At 39.9% G+C, this 26762-nt stretch overlaps 1 protein-coding gene across 3 annotated transcripts in view; it reads left to right on the top strand.

Annotated features, from left to right (window-relative positions):
* AFF2 (ALF transcription elongation factor 2) overlaps positions 1 to 26762 on the top strand; it is a 410708-nt gene that overhangs the window by 300852 nt on the left and 83094 nt on the right. For all 3 annotated transcript variants that reach the window (XM_077825719.1, XM_077825718.1, XM_077825720.1), the window contains exons 8-9: positions 2388 to 2439; positions 17263 to 17300. In XM_077825719.1, the coding sequence (XP_077681845.1) occupies positions 2388 to 2439; positions 17263 to 17300 (90 nt within the window). The remainder of the gene's footprint in view (positions 1 to 2387; positions 2440 to 17262; positions 17301 to 26762) is intronic.

Below are 26762 nucleotides of genomic sequence, written 5' to 3'. Positions count from 1 at the left end.
CTGTTTCATAGGTTTGTAAGTACATTCATTTATCTTTTTATGCTTGCTTCTTTTCATTTGTCTAATACAGAATTTCCTTTATCCTTTTGGTTTACTTCAACAGAATATGTCAGGAAGAAATTTAACATGTAACAAAATGAAAAAAAGTGCAATGGCTAGAAAGAAAGAAATAACTCTTTAGGCTTAATTCATGAAAAGGCGATCTTGCCTTATTTTTCTTAGCTCTGTATTTTGTTTTAAATAATACAGAGTACATTATCCAGCAGTGTTGCTTTAAAGAGGCAGAATATTTTGCATATTTAAGTGCGATGTAGGTTTTAGAAGAGGAATTTAGGATTGAATTAGATTTAAGAGTCACAAACATGTATCCACACATTAGGATGGTCTTACAGTTCTGGGTACATTGTCCTCATAGTATATCATGAACTCTGATGATGCAGTTAAGGGCTATGGATAGCTCAAGCTGCAATGATCTGTTGTTGTGAATGGTGCAGCAGGCAGTACCACTGTAGAAACAAATGAATGTGTCTGCTAGATAAACAACATAAAAAGTTCCCATTGATCTCTAAAATCTAGCCCTCTAAAGATTAATATTTCCTGCAGATTTCTTAGTTTTGGATGGAAAAATTCCTTATCCATACCTCAGACTTACTTCTATGAGCTCACATTTTACAAGGAGGCATCTGCCATTTATCAAGAGGTTAATGACTAGTAGTTTCATGTCCAGATACTTTGTAACCACTGAGCTGCCTGACAACAGAGGTCACTAAAAGACAGATGACTTACTAGCCAGTTAAAGTTCTCCTTACACTTTCTCTTTTAAAAGCACCAGCAGGGTTTGGAGAGGGCTGATATTTGACCAGTTGCAATACTGTCCCCTTGCAGCCAGCCATGATTTAGTGGTAGTCTTCAAACAAAAGACCATCCAAACAAAACACTCATTGATTGTTACTGTTATTTAAAGACTAACAGTAAAAATTCATAGACTCCAAGCTCCATCAACATGAAATCCATAATTGCAGTTTGCAAGTCTCTTGCAGAGGCGGAAGGAGATCAAAATAAAATAGAGGAAGCTCACCAATTTCAGTGGCTATCATGAGAGGTCTTGATGATGCATGTTGATATGTTGTTCCGTTATCTAGTGATAAAGGGATTTGGTGTAGAAAAGAGACTGGGGTAACAGAAGAAATGTAGCCCCAAGAACACCCATTGCCACTCACACAATGTAGCTTTGGGTAGTTGGATAGGAGCATATACTTGGTGGCTCCCAACTCTTATTCTAGACTTCAGGAAAATGGAGAATCTAGACTGATGTAAAAGAAGGTAAAAATGGTTTCTTTTCCAAAACATGGAAATATCTTATTCCTGAACTTCAAAAATGTACAGATTTATCAAAAGAGAGATGTTGTATAAAATAGGTAGTAATATAGTAGTATATATTTTTCATCCCTTCTCCTTCCCAAATGGGGAGAGAGCTGGGGGCAGCATGGTGTCCTCCTTCCCCTTGTCCTGTAGAGGGAACAGGGAGCAGTGGTGTGACAGATTCCCCTGTAGAAGAGAGACCGTGTAGAGGGGATTCCTAGCATGGAAAACTCTTGTCTTTCCCTCCGATACTACTGTACCTCCTGATAGGAATGCTGGAAGGGGCAGAAATTCTTCAAACAGGCACCAGCTCCTCCTGGTATTCACAGTTCACAGTCCCCTGCCTGGTGGGTCCTCAATCACCAGCCAAGAAAGATATGGGGCAGCAGTTGCCTAAATCAAGAAGAGGGGGAAGCCCTTTCTCTGTTTCCAGCAAAGGAGAGGAGCTGTGCTTCCTCTTACTTTAACCCCAGTCTCCCAATTTAGTGCCTTGCATAATGACAGGTTTCAGAGTAGCAGCCGTGTTAGTCTGTATCCGCAAAAAGAAACGGAGTACTTGTGGCACCTTAGAGACTAACACATTTATTTGAGCATAAGCTTTTGTGAGCTACAGCTCACTTCATCGGATGCAAGTGAGCTGTAGCTCACAAAAGCTTATGCTCAAATAAATGTGTTAGTCTCTAAGGTGCCACAAGTACTCCTTTTCTTTCTCCCAATTTAGAAATATCCATTTGTGGTAAGCTAAACACTGTGGGCCAGTCAGCAGGTAGAAGAGGACATGAAAGAGGGGCTAATTGTAGGCATTTGCAATGGAGTCATTTTCAAAGTAGTCCATCCTCGTCTTTATTCACATAAAAAGGAATGTGGTGATTATAGTGTATTCACAATTTTCTTTTTTAGATCATGATCCTGCTGCAGTTGAACTCACTAGGAGTTTTTTGAATGACTTCATTGAGGGTTAGATTTGGCCTATAATTTATAAAATTAGTTCATTAAATGTAATTATGTTTTTTTTTTTTTTTTAGAATGCTTGAAGATGATCTAAAACTCAGCAGTGATGAAGATGACCATGAACAGGTAAAATTCTGACATGTGCATATCACATACATATCTGACAATATCTTCATCAGTTGAATGGGGTTACATATTATTTTATATTATATCTGTATCAAATCCGTTCCTGGGTAGACTTCTCCATCACCACAGGGCTTGCCTACACATTGAATTATTCTGGAATAGTTATTCCCAAACAACTGATTATGAATAGTCACACGTTCTGACACTCTTACTCCAAAAGAAGAGAACCCTGTTCCAGTTTAATTCACTTTGAAAGTGGGTTAAGTTTAACAGAAACATGGTACTCCTATTCCAGAATAAGGCCGTGTCTAGGCTACAGTATTATGTCAACCTAACTTCTATCAGCATATCACCACCGCAGTTATTAAAACGCTTGTGTGTATGCACACCGGCTCCTTGGGTCAGCAGAGCACATCCTCACCAGGAGTGCTTATATTGATTGTATTGTCAGTGTGGGGTGCTGTGGGACAGCTCTTGAATGCCAGTAACAACCCCGTGTCTACACTGACACTGCATTGACCTAATTACATTGACCATGACTCTACGACGCTTGGGGAGGTGGTGTTACTAAATCGGCATAGAGAGGCACGTACGTCATCAAGAGCCAAATTTAAGTGAAGGCACTTCCACAGCTAAGTCAACGCAAGGTAGCTTATGTCAACCTAACCCTGTAATGTAGACCAGGCCTAAGAGTGTCTATACATGGAGTTATTCAGGAATAATTTTCAAGGGGAGACAAGTCCTGTTAGCCTTTGTTTTAGTTCCCCAGTTAATCATCTTGACTCCGGTGCCTTGCACCCAGTTTGTGTCGCTGTTTACACCTGTGAAAAGGGTTGTAAAATGCTCCCAAATCAGAGTTCTCCACTCACTCCTACCAGGAGTAATGGTTTGCACCCACTTTACACTCTCTTTGCACTGTAGATGACTGTAGTCCAAAGCAGTGGAGAATCAGAGGAACTTTTGTTCCAGCCATTGAGCAAAGGTTTTAAAGTCCACAATCATTAATCCTAATGTAAATATTAGTGATACACTCCTGTTTCCCAGAGGTACAGCATCAGGACCGGGCTGTGAATCAATAGCAGACGTCTTTCAGACTACAGGGGACATTAGTGAAAAAGCATTTGCAGAAAAATTGCTGATACCATTGTCCTTTCTTCCATTCTGCATTATAAATATTTACAGTTACTGCTGAGAAATAAAATGGGGGACATGCATATTTTCAGCATTTTTAATAAGAAAGTCTAGACACCTTGGGTCAAATTCGTCCCTGATATAATTTCAGTGAAGACAATGGAATTAAATCAAGGATCAATTTGGCCCCATATCTTTCTTAGGTCATAAAACAGTAAAGCAGAGCACCAATGACAGCAAATTTTCGATGTTGTTGTCATAATTGTTATGATGCGGAATGTTGTATTGTGTGGGCATTCTTACTTTCTTCCTTGATAAGACACTCTCAGAGTGTCCAGCTGATCATTAGGAATATGAAAAGAGAATGATGCAAACCTCCTTTGAGATGTCTGTTTACCTACAGCTTCAGAAATGTTGCTTTTAACTGAGCGCTCTCATTTATTCTTCAAAGTATCTGAATTTTGCCGCTACCCCTCCCACTTCCTCCTTCTGGGCATGCCAAGAAATATATACTTCGTAGTATCCATTCGCACCTGGATTGTATGAGTCAGTTTTTTCCAACACAGAAACCCAGTGTCAAGCACTCACAAGTCGAAGGATTAAAAGCCTACATGTATGCAATGCAGGGTTGTATAATCTTGTGCAGCTTGTCTGACTAACAAGTGTCCTGCTTGATTGGACATATCACTCAAAGGAAGTTGCCCAAATCATCCTTTAAAATGTAACATGTATAATGTGAGGCCCAATGTAATCTCTTTGGCAATGTCAGTACCAGTTCAAAACTAGAATAATGGCAGGCAGACAGATACTCTGGGCCTGATTCTGATCTCACACCAGTTTCATATTGGTGTTATTCCGCTGATATCAGTGGAGTTACTCTGTGTTCACACCAGCAACCGTGAGAGCAGAATCAGGGGCTGAAGTGAGTAAGGACCTGTTTCAAAGCCCACTGAAGTCAATGAAAAGATTCCCATCAACTGTGATGGACTTCGGATATAACTTTAATGTCTTTCAGAAAAACAAGGAACCTATGGGTCTTACACTAATACCATTGCACTAAAAACCCAGGTGTCACTTTCTAGTAATGCCATTGGCAACACCAGGTTCAAAGAGAAGAAGTAAGGAACACAGTAAGGAACATTCATTTGGTTTCTTAGGGTTCTACAATACATGTAAAGGAGAGTTTCTGTTTAGCGTTGACCCTGTTTTCACACTAGGCAGGAGGTTCAAACCTTCTGAGCAATCCCAAGTATTTTTTAAAAAACAGATGCTTTGCTGCATATTTAGGTATCCCAAGAGTACACTCTTCAATCAGGTATCAAAAATAAATAATCTGTTGGGAAAGGAAAAGCTCTCCCAATTGTCCTTTGTTTCAAGGGGCATTGCTCATTTCCAGCATTCCACCCAAATGTGCAGGCCCTCACTTTTAGTTACATCAGAAATAGAAGATCATGAAATGGAGGGAATAAAAAGCATTGAATGCATTAAAGGGAAGAATCCCATGTTAAGTCTCCTGCATTAATAACTTGTGCACATCCTTCATTCTGGATCTTTGTCACAGATTGCATCCCACATTGGGACCTGGGCAAGTGGAGAAGTAGAGCTCTGGTGTAGCAGTCAGGTGTTTCACTTGTTGGATTCTTTCACACTTTACAAGTTTTGATCATGTTTATTTAAAAAAAGAAAAAAGAAAACATTGATCAGGTGTACTGGTCAGATACATAAACACTAACAAAACAGTTATGGCATGTTTAAAGGCAAAATGCTGTTTCCTAGAATATATAAAATGATCATTCATGAGAGCTGGAATGAGACTATCGCAATATACAAATTATAACATACCAAACATTCAGCTGTGGGGCACTGAGTTACAAAACTATTTTTTTAACGTAAGAGTTTGCAGTCAAATGATGCTTGAAATTCAGATATACACATGTGCATACTGTAACTGGGAGAGAAAAGATTAAAAGCACCTTAACAGTTTGTCCAATATCTTTGTATTTTGTCTCCTCTCTTTTATTTTACCTTTCAGATTTACCTTGTCCTCCAAAATCACTATTTTTGTACTTTAGGCAGTTTGTAACATAGGCCAACATAGGCCCAAGGTTTAAGGGTGCAAAAATGTACCATCTACTGAAAGTAAATAATCTTAAATGAACCATCTTAAATTACCATCTTAAATGAAAGTAAATAATTTTAGACTATGATTTGCTGAGCTATCTATTTCTCCCAGTCCCATGAGCCACCACAAATATTTATTTGCAATCAGTGAAATAACTAGAGTAGGGTCCAAACCCAAAATCTGAACTGCAGCCTGCTTTTTCCACCTGCCAATCAGGTTCTTCCTTTTGTTTCACACTTCTTGGGAGGAACCAACCAAACACGAGTTCCTAGTGCAATGCTGTAACTAAGAGTGTGAACACAATTCCTGGATGTATAAGAAGAGGAATATTACCTCTGTATCAAGTATCAGTGAGACAATTACTGGAATTCTGTGCCCAGTTCTGGCATCCAAACTTTAAAAAGAATACTGAAAATTTGGAAAGGGTTCAGAAAAGAGAGAGAAGAATTATTTGAAATCTAGAAAACATACCTTATAGTGAGAGACTTAAGAGCTTAATCTATTTAGTTTATCCAAGAGAAGGTTAAGAGGTAACTTGCCCATAGTCAACAAATACCAGCAGGGGGAATTGATTTCTGACAGTAGTTATGTTAGGCTGGAAGATGAAGCTAGAAAAATTCACACTAGAAATAAGGCACAAGAAATCAGGTGCAAATTTTTAACAGTAAGGGTAATTAACTATTGGAACCCCTTCCTAGGAATAAGGTGTTTTTTCTATCACTTGCAATCTTTAAGTCAAGACAGGATATCTTTCTTAAAAGCTAAAGCTCAAACAGAAGTTGTGGGCTCAATACAGAAATTACTGAGTGAAGTTCTTTGGCCTGTGTTATGCAGGAGGTCAGACTAGATGATCTTAACAGTCCCTTCTGACCTAAAAATCCTATGAATCTATGAACCATATCGATCATTGTGATGAAGCAGGAGCAAGTTGTTCCAATCCAGGTGCAGAATTCATCACATTGCTTTATGGGCCACCATCTGAAAAGCTACAGTTATCTCTTAAATCTCCTGCTAACATTTTGGGAGAAGCATCATCATCAGTGCAGTCACCTTAGAACAAAGCAGGGGACACGTGCTTTGTGTCACGCATAACGCTGATTCTTTTGCTTTCCATTGTGGGTGATTTGGGATTAAAGGAACACAGTTAAGATGAGGGGTTAGATCTGGAATCAATTTTCATTTACAGCTGAGAAGCAGTTATTGATGCTGTGCTCACAGTTCAATAAAAGATCTAAAGATATAGACCTTGTGTTTCTCTTTCAATGTAAGCAACATAATCAGTTTCAAATGTTTTCGCAGAGCAAATTGTATTGACAGTTTTATTAAAATTGCTGTCTTGAAAGTTTTACATTATCTATAATTTGACCTATTTCGGTGGTTTTTAATATGCACGCTGACCAACCCAATAGATATTTGTGGCACAAATTCATAACGCCAGGTAAACATCTGCTTAATGTATTATTGAGTGAAATCATTATATTTAACTTAAGTAGTTCCCTGGATTTTGAATTCTTACAGTACTGTCATTGAACAGAATTTTGATGCATCACTAAGATTTTGTTACTTTGCAGAGAATGCTCCCATTACCCAATAGTTTCAGATTGGCTGTAGGATTATAAATACAAAGAAAAGGACAGACGTGTATTAGTAAGCTTAAAACTTGGCAATGCATTTCAGGGATTCTGTTAACAGTGTTCTGTAAGGAAGGATAGAGCCTTTAGATGGTACTATTACTTAGCTAAACAAAAAAAAAACCCAGAAACATAGGCAGAATAGTGGGGGCGGGGGTTTAATTAGTGACTCGGTTCATCTTAAAGAGCTTAGATAAAACACAGGTTAGTATTTTTTGTTCTTTAAAGTAGCTCTGCATAATTCAATTTAGCTTTGAGCTCAGAGCCATCCAAAAGGATTGTGCCCTGATACAGTATTTTAAGTAGCTGCAGTGTACCCAGTTTTCTTTAACCAGCTCTTCTTTGTTCTTCCTAAGGAATAATCTTCATAACCTTTGAAACGTGCACTTAATTTAAAGCACATTGCTGCATATCTGTGTATTTTTGAACCAAAGAAACTTTGATACCATTTACAGATCTGTTCCATTATTCTGAATATTTTATGTACATAGTATTTTTGGCAGAACAATCCATGAAACATTTTTATCTTTTCTATTTGTTTTTTTTCTCCTTCACTTAATGATTACCTTTTGCATGTGTGATAACCATGCATTCACGAGACACCTCCTATATAATCCATGTCCATGATCTAAGTTTTATAGTTTATCCAAACACTCTTTCTTGGCTAGGTTAGTATTAGATAATTGCATGCAAAATGAATTACTTTGTAGCTGAGAGTCTAAAAATGCTGTCAGCCGTAGGGAGAGCTTCTGATTCTTGTAATGCACATTGAACTTTCAAAGCATTTATTCAAGTTAAATTAAAACAGACTTTTTGGCTTAAGGTTTGTGAATATAAAAGATTCAGTACATGTTCATCATGTAAACAGCACTGTTTTAAAGTGATATAGTAACCATACTAGTTGCAACAATGGATACCCTTTCCTGTTGTAATTTTTCCTGTTTTTTAGCTAGATCCTGAACAAGTTGTTTGCCTCCCCAAGGTTTCTTCACATTTCCATTTACTTTATCAGCAGACAGGCTGAGGGACAGCTCTTCAGTAATGACATCAATACTGCACACACAGCAAGAGAGGTCGCCTTGTCAAAGCTATAGAAAAATCAGATGGATTAGGATGAAACTAGGTGCAAAATAACTTTGATAGAGTCTTTTAATGTAAACAGTTTATCTGTCACTGAGTTCCATTGAAATCCCAGACAAAGCAGTGCAACATTGGTGGCTGCCACAGCAGAATTTGTTTTGATGGAGACCCCACATAGCTGTGTTTAAGATATACAGTCATGTTTTATAGCTGTAGGGAACTGCTTTCATTCAGCCATTAGTGAAAACAGAAGCCATTAGGATAGTGTAGCCATATGCCAACCTTTTTCATTCTAAAAGCTAAGAAAGATCCTCTTATGGAGAAATGTCTCTTCTTGATACCCCATTCCATTTTTGCTTGGTACTCGAAATATTTTATTCTGTGCAACACTAATGAAACAGCCTTATTTCCCATACATAGGGCATACTTTGCCCCAGGATACTCCTGATTCACAAGACTAATTTTTGGCAATAAGAGATTGTATGGCTGGTAACAATGCCTACAATAGTCATGGGAATTCATTTCATAGTATTTTTGTGCCACATAAACACTTGTGGCCACTGCATTCAGTAATGCCTCTGAGGTCTTGTAAAGAATATGTCAGATAAAGTTTATACACAATTTCAAATCACTAGAATACCACAGATTTTAGGACTTGTAACTCTTTCAGGTCATTGACATTTTATTTAATCTTTTCAGTACATCATCATACAGGAATGTATCTACCAATGACAAGGCGATTTAAATGACCCTTGGAACGTATGGTTGCACTGTATGGTACTATGGAACTGTGCTGGAAATTGACCAAACAAAAGTTTGTCATGAAGGTTCCAGTTGTGGCCCTCAATAGGGCTATGGAATACATGCTGCACATACCAGAAAAGGAGGGGATGGAGCAGCCATTTTAGTCAGAGGACACTGGATTGTCTTTTCCTTGACCAATTTGGTTGGTGTGAAACAGCTCTCAGCTTCATCAGACATAGAAAAAAATAGGGAAAAACAAAACACAAAGATGCCTGGCAGCCAGACAGTCCTAGCAAAGAGAGAAAGGATTGATAAATGATGTTATAGAGAGGTCCTCTCCTTGCTTATCCACAAACAAGCACACACTTAACACACTCTTTAGTACTCTCTTAACTAGGCACTTCACCTTTGTTGGGGGAGGGGGGTTCATGCTACCCACATGAAATGACCAAGTAATATTGATCACAGCACAGACATCATATACCTGGAACAGAGGCAGAAAATACAGCCCTACTAGCTTGTTAGCTAATTCCACACGTCAAATGATAACCAGCAAAAGTGAGGGCAGCCTTTCCCCAGCTTAAGTTAAGGGCCAGTGCAGATTCAGACACACAGACATGGGGAGCTACTATAGTCAAGGTGGATGGGCCCACAGGTGGCCAGCACAAAGGTGGGTGTCATCGGCTGGAAAAGCAGTAGAAGGAACTGAGGGAGCACAGCCAGTTGTCAGCCTCTGCAAGCAGGGAACATGGAATCCCAGTGGAGATTAAAGCTGTGCTCCCCAGAGGAGCACCTATGGGTGAATGGTGGTGAGACCTGAGTGCCGTAAACCCCACTGGGGTGAATCCCCCGGGCACAGCAGAAATAGTGGGCGAAGGGAGGTGCAGTTTGCTGTGCCAGCAGGGGGGAATCTGCCCTGTGAACAGATTGAACGTTAACCACCCCACCCCTTGTAGGAACATGGACTGTTCTGCACCTTTCATGAATTTGGTTTTCACAGAAAGAAAATTGGTCTGTCACAAAACTACCCAAAAAAATTCCAACTCAATTATTGTGCAGAATGTTTGGAGCCTCATTACTTAGTACACAATTAAATGAACCAACGAGCTGAGCAACAAACAAAAGCAGCCCAAGGGCAGCACAGAAGTTGTTGATGTGTGTTGTTACATCCATCTCTCCAGTGCCTGTTTGTAACGGGTTATGTATGAAATATATATTATAGCCCTTGAACTCTTAAATCCTGCATAGGCAATAAATGAGCAATGTGAACAATACCAATATTGCCTCACATCTTTCCTAGCACTGCCTCTGCTGTTGCTCTTTGATTCTGCCCTTTTGCTTCTCAAGCCTGGGTAACTATTCATTGGTTTAGAGGAGGAAAAAGATGAGGGACTCTCTGAGGAATGAGATAAAGACCTTCACTACAAAGGAGAATCTAAGTGCATAAACTGCAAGTAAATTGGGGTAAGAGAGGCTGCTGCTGATATGGCTGGGTATACTTCTTCCTTTTGCTGTGACAAAAGGCCATTTTAACTCATGTGAGCTTTGGAGAAGTAATACTCATTAATAGCACTTAGCAATTTAAGAACACATTTATCCAAGGATCTCAAAGCACCTTGTGAATATTAATAAGCTACACCTACCCGTAAGATAGTAATGAGGTAAATACAAAGTGTTATTCTCCATGAGTTATAGGTGGGGAATTGAGGCACATGTAGATTATGTGAGTTGCCTACAGTTTCACAATGGTCAGTGGCAGAAATACTGTTCTCTTGGTTCTCAGCCCTAGGCTTTCACCTTAGACTTATCTTTCTTTTCTTGGGGCAACTTTTAGGGGGAGTTTTTGTTTTATCCTCTGTAATTTTCTTGTCTTTTTCTCCTTCCTTTGCCTTTTGAGGATTTTTTTCTCTTGTGGTTAACACGTGAGGCTGTGCATTGGGAGTTCCATTCTCAGCTGTGCAACAGAATTCCTGTGTGTCCTTGGCAGTGGAATGGATATAAATAATACCAACTACATCTGTCAGGAGCATAGTGAGAGTTAATTATAACTTGGAAAACATCTTGAGACCTTCCCAAAAGAAGGTGTTATAGAAGGACAAATTATTGTTTACACTTCCTCTGTCCCACTCCACCTTACCTGCCTTACAACTAGCATCCATCAGCAAATGATGTTTTGTACGATTTTGAAAAATCCCACAGTACATTGAGAAGCATTGCTGAAGACACTGGCTTTGGGCTTCTTGTCTCAGTGTCTTCTTTTCATTTGGGACATGCCAGGAAGAATGGGAACTGGCCATATTTTGCATTTCATGCTTCTTCAGTTTGGCATCCACCGTTTCCCTTAGTAAATGTAGAAATTTGGGGGAAATGCTGGCCATTGCACACAGTGACCCAAAAGCATCTTTACGGTAAGTCAGTGGAGTTTACTGGAAGATGCGGCACCATCTGTAGATGGACGTGCCATTTCTTTTCAAACTTTGTTATCCCTAAAAGGCTGCAAATTTTACCCAGCCTGCACTGCACCAGCTAAAACAGGAGTTTCCAACTTAGTGGAATCCCCCCTTAATATTCCTGAAGAACTCTTGTAAAGCCCTGAAAGGTGCTGTATTGCTCAAAGGTGTAGAAAGATGCGGAGATGCTCTGTATCTAATACATACCCATGAAGAGTCCTATGGGAAGCATGTACACCATTTGGGTCTATAGCTACCCTGGATGTGGTGATTTGGTCCTCTCTAAAGCTGATCTCAGCTACTTTACTCCTTTTATTTGCCTTCTGAAGGAAATCAGGGGCTACACGCAAGAATATTCTGGGATAAGAAAAGTGCATGCTCGTTCCATTTTTTTCTGTCCTAGATTCAGTGATCCCAGCTTTTCATCCTCAGGGTGAGGCTGCCCTAGCACACCACACACAGCATCTCTGTGACAAGGTTTCCAACTTCATGTCAAAGATGATTAGCAAGAAAGAAACAGAATCTCCTCCACTGATGTTAGGGGACAGGTAGAGGAGACTGTGACCACAGCATTAAAAAAAGACAGAGATCCCTTGAGGCTTGTGACCCCCAGCACAATTTTCCCGACTTTTGCACAACTTCCTTCATGCGCACTGTGCTCTTCTCCACCCCACAGAAAATTCCAGCTGAGACCAACTGTCTAATGACAGAAACAGACCAAGGTCCAGAACCATCCATTCTTAGTAGTTTAATTCATGACTCAGCACCCTATCAGTGACCCAAAGGACAGAGCGCAACCTCCAAGACCGGTGTTCATTTCCAAAGGGCCTGATTTAACTTCCGTGGAAGTCAATGGAAAGATTTTCATTAGTGCCGGGCGTGCTGAATTGGGCTTTCAATGATGATCGTCTGTTCCACTGACTGAACAAGAGGAGAGCATGGTCAGTCATGAACATACCTGCATGGGATAGTTTAGCTGCTCACACCTGAGGGAGAAGGGTTCTCCAGAACATTTCAACTTGTCTCCGTAAAACCCAAACATTGTTGGCTGCAAACTTTTCGGATTTCAGTTTTCCAGTGAGAACTCGACCTATTCCGTAGAAAGCGAATACTTTCAGTGGAAAATTTCATTTATTCAAAAACCCGGTTTTTCATCAAAAGACAATTTTGACCAACGTTTTTTGACTAGCCCTTCTTGAGTGTTTACTGTGCGTGTATTTTCGGTGCTCTAGGCGCATTGCACTGCCCAAAACACAGTGTCTGTCCATCAGAAAGATTAGTGCCTTGATTGATAACCAGAAAAACAGACACTATTTTGGCCCACAGTGCAGTTCATGGAAGGAATCCTTGCCATAGGCTAGAATAGGGTGATGGTTATTTGCCAGTGCCTTCTTTTGCATGACAATTAGTGAAACGTGTCTCTTTATCCAGCCTGTAGGGACACATTTCTTTCACTTCTCTATTACTGTTCTGTGCTGCTCACATCTGGAGTTCACATGTGAGTTCCCTGAATGCGATGGAAAACCATCCCCCAACACCCAAAAAGTTTCTATGAATGTTCGTTCTGCAACTGCTGCTGCCCTTCATCTGTTCCTCCAATTTATCTTCTTTCTCCTTCTCATCCTGTGTCTGCCTAGAGGGGCAGCTGTGGAGAGAGGATAATTTTAGAGAGATATGGTATATAACTAGTCCCATAATTGTAAAAAATCAGAAGGAAATTACAAATTAAAGCAGTATAACTGTCTAGTTCAGGCTGGTCTCCATTTTCTAATCATCTTAAATTATTTTAATGTACATTTTCAAACTCAAAATTAGCAGCAATCCCATGATGTAACCTCCTAATGCTCATTGAATCCCATTATATTATTTCATTTTCATTCCAGTCTTTTGCAATGTGATCTCCCGCTCAGACCTCATGTATCATGATTTGGGAACCTCCTACCTACTCTATTTATAGTCATTTTAATATGTGAAGTTCAGGAATCATTCTGGGTTTTAAAAACCTTTTCTTATTTGTAAAAGCCCAGAATATAAGTTGCACAGAATAACTCACTTTTAAGATTGTTTGTCTTTGAAATATCTTAAATTAATAATCAAAAGCTCACCTCACGTCTAAAACAAATTGAGTCATGAAGACGCGAAACAGAAATTGTTAACTCTATAGCAAGGCTGATGGAAGCTCAATGAGATCATTTTGTTCAAAGATTAAAGGTGATGAGCACTGAAGTAATTGACGAGGATGACTATGAACACATCTGACTAGAGCTGCTAAATTCAGTAATGATCAAAAGTTAATTATCAAAGCAGAGAGAACTACTCAACGTAGACCATTTGAGTCAATAGCGAAGCAACCCAGAAATAAAAGTAATTTGGAGGAAGTATTTTCCTATAATGAAGTTGTATAAAAGATGTACATTTCAAAGAAACCTGCCTAAAACAAGATAGCATTCTTACTGATCAGAGAAAAAATAATTAGCTTTAATTGACAGACCTGCGCCACACACAATATTTTCAAACAATATGTTCTTGCATCAAAGCTTAATATGTATAGTTACTCAATGTCACTTTGATTCTTCTGTTCTGTTTCTTCTGCCACTGAGCATGCTCATGATACTGCAATAAATGTACTGTGAAAAAGAGTGAGCAACATATACATGAAAAATGAAATCACAGGGCCAGATCCTGTAGTACTTACTCAGATGGAATTCCTTATGCGTAATTCTGCATGGTCAGCCCCCATCCTCAACTCCCATTAAGTGGCAAATAGGTTCAGGTAATATAATAGGTGAGCAGCTCCTTCATCCAAAATGCAAATTGAAACTGGGTGCAGCCTTTCCTGGTCATTTGAAAGTTTTGGTTAGAGTGTGTGTGTGAGAGAGAGATAAGTTTATACTACCAAACACTTGGAGTTACTGAAGTGCCTTTCCCATGAACACAATCACAAGTAATCTAGGAAATCACTAGCTAAGAAAACAATGGCATGCTACCAATCTTCACAGCCACACAGGAATAATATGTAGGCAGATTCCCATTGTACACATCACCACCACATTTTCCCCTCCAATGCAAACAGCTGCAATCCACATGTTCAATTACTCAAAATTGAATGCACAGCCTAGACTCTGATCTTTAATATTCTGTGATTTTGACGTTACCCAATTCTCAATCAAATTTCTGAAATAGCTTCACCGTCCTCATACAGCTTAGTACATTTCCTCATTTTGCTCATTTGCTATAGATTAATTTAAGCTTGTAATTCTTTGTATTTGCATAGATAGTTACTTCCTATTCAAAACACTTCCCACTCGTTCTATTGTTATCTCTTATCTGTTTATTTACAATCAAGTTTGTGTGTGATAATTTTGAAGAATTTGATAAAAGTAGCCATTATCTGAGATTTAGTTTAGATGTACACAGTCCTAAACTCTGTAGTGTTACCGCCCAGCTATAGGCTACCTAGACTGATCGTGAGAACTGTTAGACTGAAGTCAAAAAGTAGATTTCTGCGTGATAAAAGAGAATTTGTAACCTTTTTAACACTTTCAGTACCTCAGCAGGAGAGGATAGAAACTTGAAATTCAGTAGTCCACTGAAAATCTATTTAACAGGCTCAATTATAAGATTTTAAATAAATAGCTTGTACACACTTTTGTTTCATTAATGAGGGTTCTTTTGTTAAACAGTGTTCTTTTGGCCCTGAACATGCCCACATCAAATAAATTAAGTATATTTTGGAGGGTGCCTATAGAGTGAGGCAGGATCCACACCAGTCAACTGACCACTTCATGAGGCAGGGACGCGATCATAGAAACATAGGTCTGGAAGGGACTTCATCATGTGTTTGCACAAGGGGGCAGAATTAAGGTTAACTTTCACATTTCCTCCTGAGTTCTGAGTGCTTCAGTGAGCAGCCTTACCATTCTTTTCACCTGGTTGGTTTGATTAATATTCATGTACTTGCTTACTGTCTTGTTTTTTTATGTTGATTTCACTGTATAAATATAAAACAAACACTTCTCCCAGGCTCTACCAACCCATAATAAATAATGTAAAACGTAATCTAAGACCGAAAGAGCAAGCCTTTCTCTGCACAAAAGGAGCCAGTCCATAAAACTAATATTTCCCCATTTCAGATCTCACAAACCTTAATTCCTTATCTTAAGTAAAAAATCAATGGTTTTGGATGTCGATGGATTTAAATGTGGATCTTCCTACTACTGGGCGGGGGTTGTAAAATTTCTGGTCCCACTGACGATGTCATACAACAGCCTATTCTCACAAGATTTGTAGCCCAATATTGCAAGTTCAGGGGATTCGCTTCAGAGTTGAGGCCAGTTTAGACAGATCTAATCCTTTTGTCCTTATCTGAACATTCTGAATATCCTCACTGGGAAATTTTACCAAGGAATATGTTTTTCCTTGTCCCTGAATGAAGCAAAGGTTACAATATTTCACCCAAGCCCCCTTAATCCTTGTGCATCATTGCCAGTTTTTCTGGCTTTATTTTGTTTCCTGAAATATACTAAAATGCAAGTAAGCACGAAAGCTTTCCATAGTGTAATGGGTTTATGGATCAGTCACCTTTCAATCTGCATTTCAGTGCGACGGTACATGTAATCTGCCTAACAGTTTGACTCCTTTCCTCATTTAAAACTGATAGCCTAGTACTGCAAATACTAAAAAGAATGCACTAAAATGATTTGACAGCACTAATTTTGTCTTAAGATAATATCTCAACCGTCTCTGTATCACAATGTGATTTATGTAGTCTATGAAATTCTGAGGGAATAAAAGTTTGGTTCAGATTACATAATTATGCCATAGAAGCATAAAAAAAATCACCACTAAAATCTCCAACAGCTTAAACAGTTTGATAGACTGTAGCCATTCTGCCATCAGTGCCCCCAGCTGTGTTGCTTAGCAACATTTTAATTCAAGAAGAATCGAAGGAGATGAAATCCCTGTGGAGAGGGAAACAGAAATAAGAGGGCCGTTGACAGATGATCTGAGTTGTTTCTTCTAATATACTGTGAAGATCACTGGCTCTTTTCATGAATGATAAATGGACTGTACACAGATCAATGGGTTCAGCAATAAACTGGAACCAGGCTCCATGTCTTAGGCGGTGCAGGCCGAGAGGCCCAGAGATTTACTCATTTAGATGATTTGGAGTGTGTTTCCTCAAAGGTTTCACAGGAGGAAATTGATCTGAACATTTGGTCATCCATTGCCCTTTTCTGTTGTTGGCTAATAAAAATTGTTTTGGAAATAGAATCCGTTTTTGCCTTTATTTTTTCCCGTTGCTGTTCGTGTGCTAGATGTAGGTAGTAACATTGCAACAAACATGACCCGATCTCAGCCCGGGAAGGACGGTGATCATTCTGAATGAACGGTTCCTATACACTTACGGCCATTAAAAAAATAAAGCATGCCGATATCTCAAACACCAGGAGGAATGTTGTAAGAGCTGTATCATGATTGTGGGGAAAGGGTTCAGCAATTGCTATCTTCACTCTGTTGCCTACTTAACTCTGGTATCCTGCTTTGGTTTGCTTATTCCATTTCTGAACAGCATTCTATTTTAATATTATTTTGGTTCCAGGAATGATTGTGCTTAATAATGTTGCTTAACTGTTTCTTTTCCCCTCCCCCCTTCTATTTATAGGCTGCTGAAAAGACAAAACCTAGAAACATTCCTGTAAAGTAAGTTATTTTTATATCCATTGGAAAATTCAACTTTAATGAACTTCATGCAAACAACCACAACAAAAGGCCAACAATACGGCAATAAAATAGACATTGGAACTCGAGTTAATCCATAATCAGAGCCATAAAAAAATCCCCTGATCATCAAGGACAGATTTCGATTTTTCATGAGTCCCTAATGACTGCATGCCCTGATTTGTGTCCAGTTTACATAAATTAATATGTACTGTCTATGAATAGCTGCCAAATAATATCATCATCATGTTCAGAACATAGTACTCCTTGCCTGGGGGGGTTGCACATGCTAAAAAGATTGGTTTTTAATTGCAATCTTTGGGAAGATCTGACAGAGGGGGAAATAACTGCGAGTGTGCCAAATGATTTCTAGACACTTGGGAATATTTTGCATCAATGTATCAGAGCTTTGCCATCCTGTTGATTAAGAACTCTCACACACACATACGTACATACGTACGTACGTATATTTCTGTTCTTTATACTGGGGATCTATGAAGGATGAGCAAGCTACCAGGGACCAATTTCCAGGGCATTTTATGAGAAGTTCTTAAATCTTAGGGCACTAGCAGCCATTCTCTACAGTATATCATTGAATTAAGAAAGTTGCCATACAGATGTCCTGGTACTTTCAGGAGAGATGTTTTCAGTTAAGGGTAATAGCAATCAACAGCTACTTTTTCTGCTTAAACAACATATACTCTAGTTTTAATGTTCTATTAAGTACCAATAAAACACATACTTCCAGCTTTGGTGGATGATCAGTCTGCAGTTTAACTAAGTCCCCAGGAGCTATATCTTCCTATTATAGCCACTGTTTTCATTGCACTTTGCTGATCGTGATGCCTTTTGGAAGTGATTTTTCTCTGGGAGGGCTCATGAGTGGCTGTGTTTTGGGAGGCACAACAAAAAGACTACAGGCCTCACTCTCCATTGCCTTCCACCTTGGATAGTCATTTACACCGGGGCAAAATGAATGTAAAATGCTCATCAGAACAACTGTGCAAGGTGCCAGGCAGTTTGTAAATCAGACTCTTTATGTTTCATTTAATCTGGTGAGAATTAGAAATGGAAACCAAGGGAGATATAAAAGCTGAAGGAACTTGTAATGAAACAGGGGGCCATTCATTTCTAGGTAACTAGTTCCAGTCCAGTCCAAGCTATTAAAAATCTAGCTGGTGGTGGTTGTTCGAAGTGAATTAGCTGCTCCCCTTCAGCTTCTAGGGGACAAGAGAATGGAGCTGGGGGCGGCTCCAATGTAATATTTTTCATTCATGAATTTTTTTATAACTCTCCGCTGTGTAAGCTGGGACCACTTCATGGCAGTCAGTGGTGCGGCACCAGTTTACAGCAGACAACGCCACTCCTAAGCAATTTGTACTTTACAGCGATCCGCAATTACACCATCTAAAATGTTCGTTTCTTCATTTTAAGTTAAATCATTGCTTTCTGGGACCTGAAAAATATACTAACATTTTGGGATGGAAGAAGGCCATATGGCCAATCTAGCGCTCTCCACCTCCACATGTATATTTCACCCTGTCATGTTTTCCCCAACTGCTTGTTTTAACTTGCCTTTGAATATGTTAATGATTGCAGCTTCAGTTAGGACCCTAGGGAGTCCATTATACATATTAATTACACTCTGCATAAAGAAGAGCGAAAATATCTGCCTCGTATTTTTCAATGAAATGTAAGCACTTAATGTACCTGTATGGTTTTACCCTAAAACCTTGCCTCTAAGGGCAAGAGTAAAATGGTATCTTTAAGATAACTGTAATAGATCTAGATTGTATTTGTATAAGCAAGGAGACCATATTCAGCACCGCAGAGTCTTGTCTAGTTTTTAATGCCATCAGTGCTGTAGCTCTTTCAAATGTCAAAGAGAATTTCACTTGAATTTTAATGTTCTTCAGCTTCACAAAATAAATTTAGTAGCTTCCATTGTCACAAGGGCTGAAAGCTGTACAGATTCCTTCTACCATATGTGACTTATCACATACATTTTTAAAAACACATTTCTGTTATTAAGACATATGTGATAGTACACTTCTGCAAATGTGAATTGCTTTTGGCTAAAAGCCATGCACTAATAAGTTGAGCTGAATCTAACTGCAGTTGACAACTGTTACAATATATATATATATATATATTTTCTCAGTTGTCATTAATATAAAAAAATTTTCCTTGCTTTTATACTTTTCTGACATAATTGCTGTCTCCCAAAACCAGACTCAGAATTAACTCAGTTTTAAAGATTACAGCTTAATTCAGTGTCTGCAAATAAGGCCTTGTGTCTGTGATGTTTTGCATATTCGTAAAGGTGCCACAACTAAGGTTTGTATGGAAATGATCTACCTGTTTCGCCACCTAGAATTATTAATGTTCCCGGTGTTTTACTCAATAACATACCCACAATTGACACAATTCAACATCGTGTTTTACACAGGGCAGATCATTGAAGAAACATTGCCATTTATTCTGTAAAATCTCTTTCATATTCTTGCTCTTTTTGAGAAGAGAAGCAACTAACCTACTAAAGTTTTATAGGCACATCAAGGCTCTTGTTTGTGCTTGTCTAGAGAGGTATTTAGACAAACTGGAGTGAGCTCCTTTAGTAGCTAAGTATGTGCAGGTGGCATTCAGATTCACTTCTTTGGAATACATGCTCTCTTTTGGACAGCTACGAAGGCTTTCAGTCAGCCATATTGCACAGAGCAAGGAGAGCTGTGGAAACGCAGCAGAGCGAGGGGAACTCATCTTTATGTATTTGTTGTATTATCCAGCACAACATTGCTATAAATAAGCATAGTGAAAAATATAAAAAAAAGTCATAATGCCTGCAGAATTGATCTTTCAGAGGAAATAATGCAGTTATTATTTTAAAAACCCCAGACACTAAAAATAACACATCTGTCTGGATCAGGTACCCACAGTGCACTTCCTGCAATATCCTAGCACCTTACTATTTTTAATGGGGTTATTATCATAACACCCCTGTGAAGTAGGGAAGAATGGTTGTCCCATTGGGAGCCAGGACCATGGCACTTGCCCAGGCTTAAACAGGCCATGTGTGGCAAAGCAGGGAATTAAACTCAAGGTCTCCCAAGTCCCAGGCTCATGCCCAGTCCACTGGATCATGTTTCTGCTCTGTAACACCTTTCCTCTAAGAATCTCAAAACACTTTACAAACATCAGTGAATTAAACCTCATCCCATCCCTGTGAGATAGCTAAGTATTACTATCTAACTATACAGTTGGGGAAATTTAAGCCCTTGGAGTTTAAGTGACTTGACCAAGGTCACGTAGTAGAAGATTTCCAGTTATAAAGAGGCGTTATGCAAGAAATAATTTTAAGTCAGGACATTGCTGAAGCCTGTAAACTTCTGGCCCGTGTGCTGTGCTAGTGTGGAGGAGGAGGATCACACAGAATTAAATTGCAGGGTTTGTTCTGATACCCAGACCTTCCTGTCCAATGAATGAGATGAGGGTTCCACTGGGAGAGCTTGTGGCCAGGATAATGCATAAACTGGGAGCCCATATTAGCCAATAGCATCTTAGGAAGGAAATCACAGATTCTGGAGGAATCGTGTTCATTTTGCCTTGGATCTAGTCAGCAAGCACAAGGGAGATTCCATTATTCAGTAGAAATGAGGGAGAACCTGCAGCATCCAAACTTGTACAATTCCCAGAGATCCATACAAGGGCAGGGCCATCCATGTGAGAGGCCTTCATTTCTTTCCTGAATAGGCTGGTTGCAATACCAGTGACTCTCCCTAGTCAAAATCCAGGCCAGATCTCCTCTTTGCAGAAGACTCGACAGGTCAGGTAATACAAACCCAGGCTTAATCTCTGAGGTTAGAGAGACAAGGATGTACATTCCCATGCCCCATTGTAGGGCAACCCTGTCTCCATCTCCTCAGTCCCCACAGCTGTAAGTGGGTAATGGTGCTAAGAAGACTGTTCTGTGTGCCCTCTTCCACATGAGAAGAGTGAGTTCTGCATGTGGAGAGTCCCTTCTGCACACGGGTTGACCATGACCTAACCTAAGAATTTGGCTCTTCGTGAATAATGGCTAAGAGATTTCTCATAGAATATCAGGGTTGGAAGGGACCCCAGGAGGTCATCTAGTCCAACCCCCTGCTCAAAGCAGGACCAGTCCCCAATTTTTGCCCCAGATCCCTAAATGGCCCCCTCAAAGATTGAGCTCACAACCCTGGGTTTAGCAGGCCAATGCTCAAACCACTGAGCTATCCCTTCTGGGAAAAAATAGGCAGGTAAAAGAGTCACCCATCTAAAACCTACTGTTACCCATCGCTTCAGAGTAGAGTATTTAAGAGACAGATTACGTTTCTGAAACTGAAAAAATGCTTACCATATTATCTTATTTACTGGCTAGTGGTGAAAACGTTTGAAGGGAATACTAGCCCCAGGTACATTGCATTTGGCTTTGATTTCCTTCTGTGTCCTTTCTCCCCTAATCTTTTATGGCCCTTTTAAAGATCTTTAATGGAAAGATAGCAATAAAACTTTTCTCTAAACACCTGCATAAGTTAAGTTTTGCTCTAGCCTTAATGGTATCCAGATACCTAGACCTGGGACACAGACGGTGCTAACATCCTAATTCTTTCAAACGTTTTATTTATTTTCAATTTCATTCATTTTCCTTAGCTAACAAGACCAGCATGAGCTTGTTAACCAGAAATGCTGGTAGTAGTTATTGTTCTTTCTTGTCCATAAAACTCATCTTCTGGTCCTAATCCCTTTCAAACTGAAGGGCATCCAACCTTACTTCCTAGGGTTGTCTTTCCCATCCAGTACACTGTAATGTGAATCACAAACCCTTAAAATCCATTACAGAGGTGTCCTCTCATTTGCCAGTGCATTGGTATTTCTTATGGCCCTTTCATCTTCTCTTCTGTACAGAATGGGAGTGATTGTTTCTATCAACTGCACTGTAAAAATATCTATAATTTATCAGATGGAGTGGCACCTCCTTCCCCCTCCCCCGGGATAGGCTTAATACAGCATGGAAGGTCTGATGTCTTAGTGAGTCAAGCAGAGCTAGTGGGTTTTCCTGTTGACTCACCCAGCTGGAGGACAAGAAGATCAGGCTCACTGGTTCAGTTGATGTACACTGAGTATCTTTGGAACCATAAACAGCCCTCTTAGCACCAGCTGGCACCAGTGCAAGCTGATGGGCTATGATTTTTTTTTTAATCCAGTCAAGTCAGACACGTAGCAACCAATAGGGGCACAAGAGTAGTCATGTCCCCATTTATACATTGCTGGGCTATGGCACAAAGTTCTTATTTTTTATTTAAAAAAAAAAAGAAAAAGACAGTGTTCAGAATAAAATGGGGTGTCCTATTTATTGGCAACCGATTGGGAAATTGGCCAAGTTCTATTATACAGTATCTAATGGAAACATGTTCCTTTAAAACGTCACTAGGAATGTTACAATCAGTCCATTCTATAAAACAACAACATAGCTTTCCCAGGCCATAAAAGTGCTGAGCAATGTACATGGCACCACCTATTTAATCTCTCTATTTCCAAAAGCTCCCCTCCTGTTTACTCTTAAGACTCTACTCCCAGCTAACTACAAAATGAGTTAGCACCAATTAAATCTGTGCTAGAAATCCATCCATAATTCCACAGTCCCTAAAGTGTCCGTCCATATTCATTGCTCAAAGAAACGCATTCATATTTATGTTTTAATACCTTAAGTCTAGCATGCAAAAGCGCTCAAATCCCCAGTAAAAATCCAGACAAAATCCGCTTACTAGCAATTAAAAGAAGAGATCCTTAGGCCCTGACTCTGCAATTCAGTCCATGTAGACACCTGCACCGGTGAAGAGTCCCATCAATTGAGCCAACTTGCAGGATTGGGGCCCAAGTCTTATATAGTCCAGCATGAATTAACATGTTAATCAGTTAAATAAACTATAGTGTAATATGAAAGAAAATGAAAAGCCGTTCAAATGCACCAGACATAAGTAAACAAGGCGCTGCCCTAGCTACCCAAAGTGTTTGCACATGCCTAGCTCAGTGGGGTCATGGTCTATGGCTATGGTTCCTAGGCACCATTGTAATAAAAATCAATACTAATATGTGGATTAATCCCTATGCCCTCATAAAGCTCATTGCAGGATTGGGGCCTAAATCATTACTTCATTAAAACCAATACACATGCGTTCTGCTGTTGGTTTCCAGTGGTTTATGTTGAGGGGGCAATGGTTTTCATCAGCGGCGGGTGAACTGCAAAAATATCGCAAAGGATTATTTTACTCTTACCCATTAAAGGTTAGTGTTGGGAATGGATTATAAAACGTCGCTTTTAAACGGTTTGCAAAGAAACGCACACATTAAATCCTTTTTGATTCTATCGCGCTAAACCCTAAATACTGATTTTTATGTAAATTTTGACTCTTGCAAAGCTCCTACAAGTCAGCTATCCCCAGGTGGCTTTATTTGAGCTTGATGCTTCCCTTAGATCTTTTTTCCTTCTTGAGATACCTTTTTGCTGTAGACCAAAAGTCGTCATGGCTGCTGAAAGATCTAGTACTTTAGACATAAAATAATAACTCTATTTAATCTCTTGCCTTTATTTTCTGAATTTGTTCCTCTGACACATCTTGTTAGATATATTTTTATCAGTGCAGAGGATAACCACAGCAGGGCTATTTTTATTTCTAGGGAAATGATGCATGATAACTGCCAGCAGGGCCCAAAACAGTAAATCGTCCAGTTCCAACCACAGAATGTATTAAAAGTCTGTAGCCTGTGGTAATAAGTTATAATTTAGTTGACTACAAGTTTGCTTGGATTTCAAACTGTACAAATGAGTCTCATTGGCTAGGAACCAAAAATATAAAGTAGTTTTGAGCGTTATCAAGGTTTTCAGCTACCTCACAACAAGGACCTAGTGCACATTTTTCAAATGATTGCAGTACATTTTTATAGTGAAATGGTTCCAACTTGATTGTATAATTTATAGGATTTGCTTACAAGACAGTGAGTTGAAGAGACTCAGAGAGCTCATTCATCTCCTCTCTTTCTAATGTGATCTCTCACCACAAATACTGAGATCTGTTGGCCCCTTCTAGCTGCAAAGATCTCTGCCACTCCTAGGCTGGAGAAGTTCATTGGCCAGAGTCAACGGGCCAAGTTCTGCTCTCCTTGCTCCCACAGATAGTCTCATTGATCACACTGTGACAACTTTACTGAATCAGACAAGCAGGGCTTGGCCCAGTAACTTGGTAACAAATCAGTAAGGCTACGTTTTAGTCACGGGTATTTTTCGTAAAAATCATGGACAGTAAATAAAAATTCATGGCCCGTGATCTGTCCATGACTTTTACTAAAAATACCCGAAACTAAAACTTGGGCAGGGGGCTGTGGGTGCTCAGGGTAGGGCAGTCAGGGGGCACCACAGATGCTGGGGAAGGGGAGACGGGCCATGGTGCATGGCCCAGGACCCCCACTAGTGCTCTATACCCAGCTCCATGTTGCAGCTCCTAGGTGGCGGAGGGGCAAAAGCGCTGTCTGCCACGGCTCCCATTGGCCGGGAACTGCAGCCAATGGGAGCTGCAGGGGCAGGGCCTGTGGGCACAGGCAGCACGTGGCACGGAGCCCCCCGGCCCCTCCACTGCCTAGGAGCTGCAGGACCATGGCAGTGGGAGCCCCCCACCCGGAGGTAAGCGACACCCCGAACCCCCTAGCCCTGAACCCCCTCCCACAGACCCAAACTGCTGCTGCTGGCCCAGGGGCTGCCCGAGCCAGCATCAGCCACTGAAGAGGTCACAGAAAGTCACGGAATCCATGACTTTTGTGACCTCCATGACAGACTCCCGGCCTTAGGAATCAGTCCCACAAGGTGCAGCTCGTCCTCAATTCCAAATGATTCAGGGCGAAATTTTGAAAATGTTTACTAAGTGTTGTTCTCACTACCACGAGTAGTACCCATTTCAGTGTAACAAGTAAGCCCTAAGGGACCTGTCCTGGAAGGACATCAGTAAAGGCTATTTCCGTATGTAAACTTTCCAGGGAGAGAGTGATGGATGGATGGATGGGGGGAGAGAGAGAGAGAGAGAGAGAGAGAGAGACTTTAGAGGGAGGGGTACGTAGACAGATCCTCAGCTCATGTAAATTCTGAGGATTTGGACCTCTGGTCAATATTATTTTTAAATAGCTTTACATTTATTTAAACACCCTTAGATGCCTGCTTTTGGGTGTTGCAGTAAATAACAGATGCTTTGTAACGACCTGTGAATTTTTTTAAACTAATGCTTTGTGTTGGTGTACAATTAAGACACTAAAACAAAACAACAAATGCCAATATATTTGCAGGGAGGGCCAGATTCTCAGCCTGTGTAAATTGATGTAATGCCAGTGGCTTCAGCTGAGCGATACTAATTAACACTAGATGAGGATCTGGCCTGTATAGCTCACACTCTTTCCTTATGTTCTCTGCTATGCAATTTTTTTCCCCCTTCAAAATATTGCAAGTTAAGGAAGTAGGGATAAAGCTTTCTGCTTGTTGCTCATGAAAATAGTAACATTGTACTCACATGGGCATGGGCAATTATAATTATGATGATTTGTTTAGGGCCATTCTAGACACTTTTCAGATGAAGGTCCAAACGCTGAGGAGTTTGTGACCTGAATAGAAAAGGAATACAAGATGCTGGAGCTTGGACTGGGGTGTCAACCTGAACTTTGAAACCCTCAGGCCCTTTTGCTTACACAGTGTAAATCCATTGATTACAATGGAGTTACTCCTGATTTACACCAGTGTAAGCGAGTAAAAAATTGAGACTCATGACTTTTGCTGGGCTGTGACTCAATGTTAATATGGCTTTTCCCCCCCTTTGAATTCCACTGAAGTGATTCAGAATAAAAATGGCCTTCCCTTCTGTAGCGTAGTATATGTCCAAGAGCAAGGGGATGTCATGCAGCAAACAAAGCCTGTTACCTTTGGCAGTCATTTAATGAATTAAAAGAAAAACAGGTATATTTCATGCACCTATTTCTGAATACAAAGAAAAAAAACCTTTTGATTCTAAGGGCGAGAAAGAGGGGAAGAAAAAATCCCAGTCATTTACGATCGATGAATACAAAAGAAAGGCAAAAACTAGATAATGTTTCAGGAAATAACACTGCTACAAGGTTAATTTTGCCTGGTACTACATTTCCTAGTATTGAATTGCCTCATATACTCCCTCAGGCATTGCTCCTGTGCTTGCAATGATCGAGGCTGATTTTATTGGAAAATCACCTCTGGATGAGAGACGTACTCCAGAGGAAACTTTGTGTGGGTACAAATAGGTTTTTGGTGCCAATGCCATGTTGCCCATGCCAGCGCCATTATAGTTCCCAATCTGTCTGTGCGTTCAAGCAGCAAATTCATTAGCAACCCTTCTGGCAGGATAGAAAAATAGA

The sequence above is a fragment of the Eretmochelys imbricata genome, chromosome 9 (assembly GCF_965152235.1).
Source record: "Eretmochelys imbricata isolate rEreImb1 chromosome 9, rEreImb1.hap1, whole genome shotgun sequence".
NCBI lineage: Eukaryota > Metazoa > Chordata > Testudines > Cheloniidae > Eretmochelys > Eretmochelys imbricata.
Note: the sequence above shows the minus strand (reverse complement) of the source record. Positions and strands in the feature narration are given on the sequence as shown.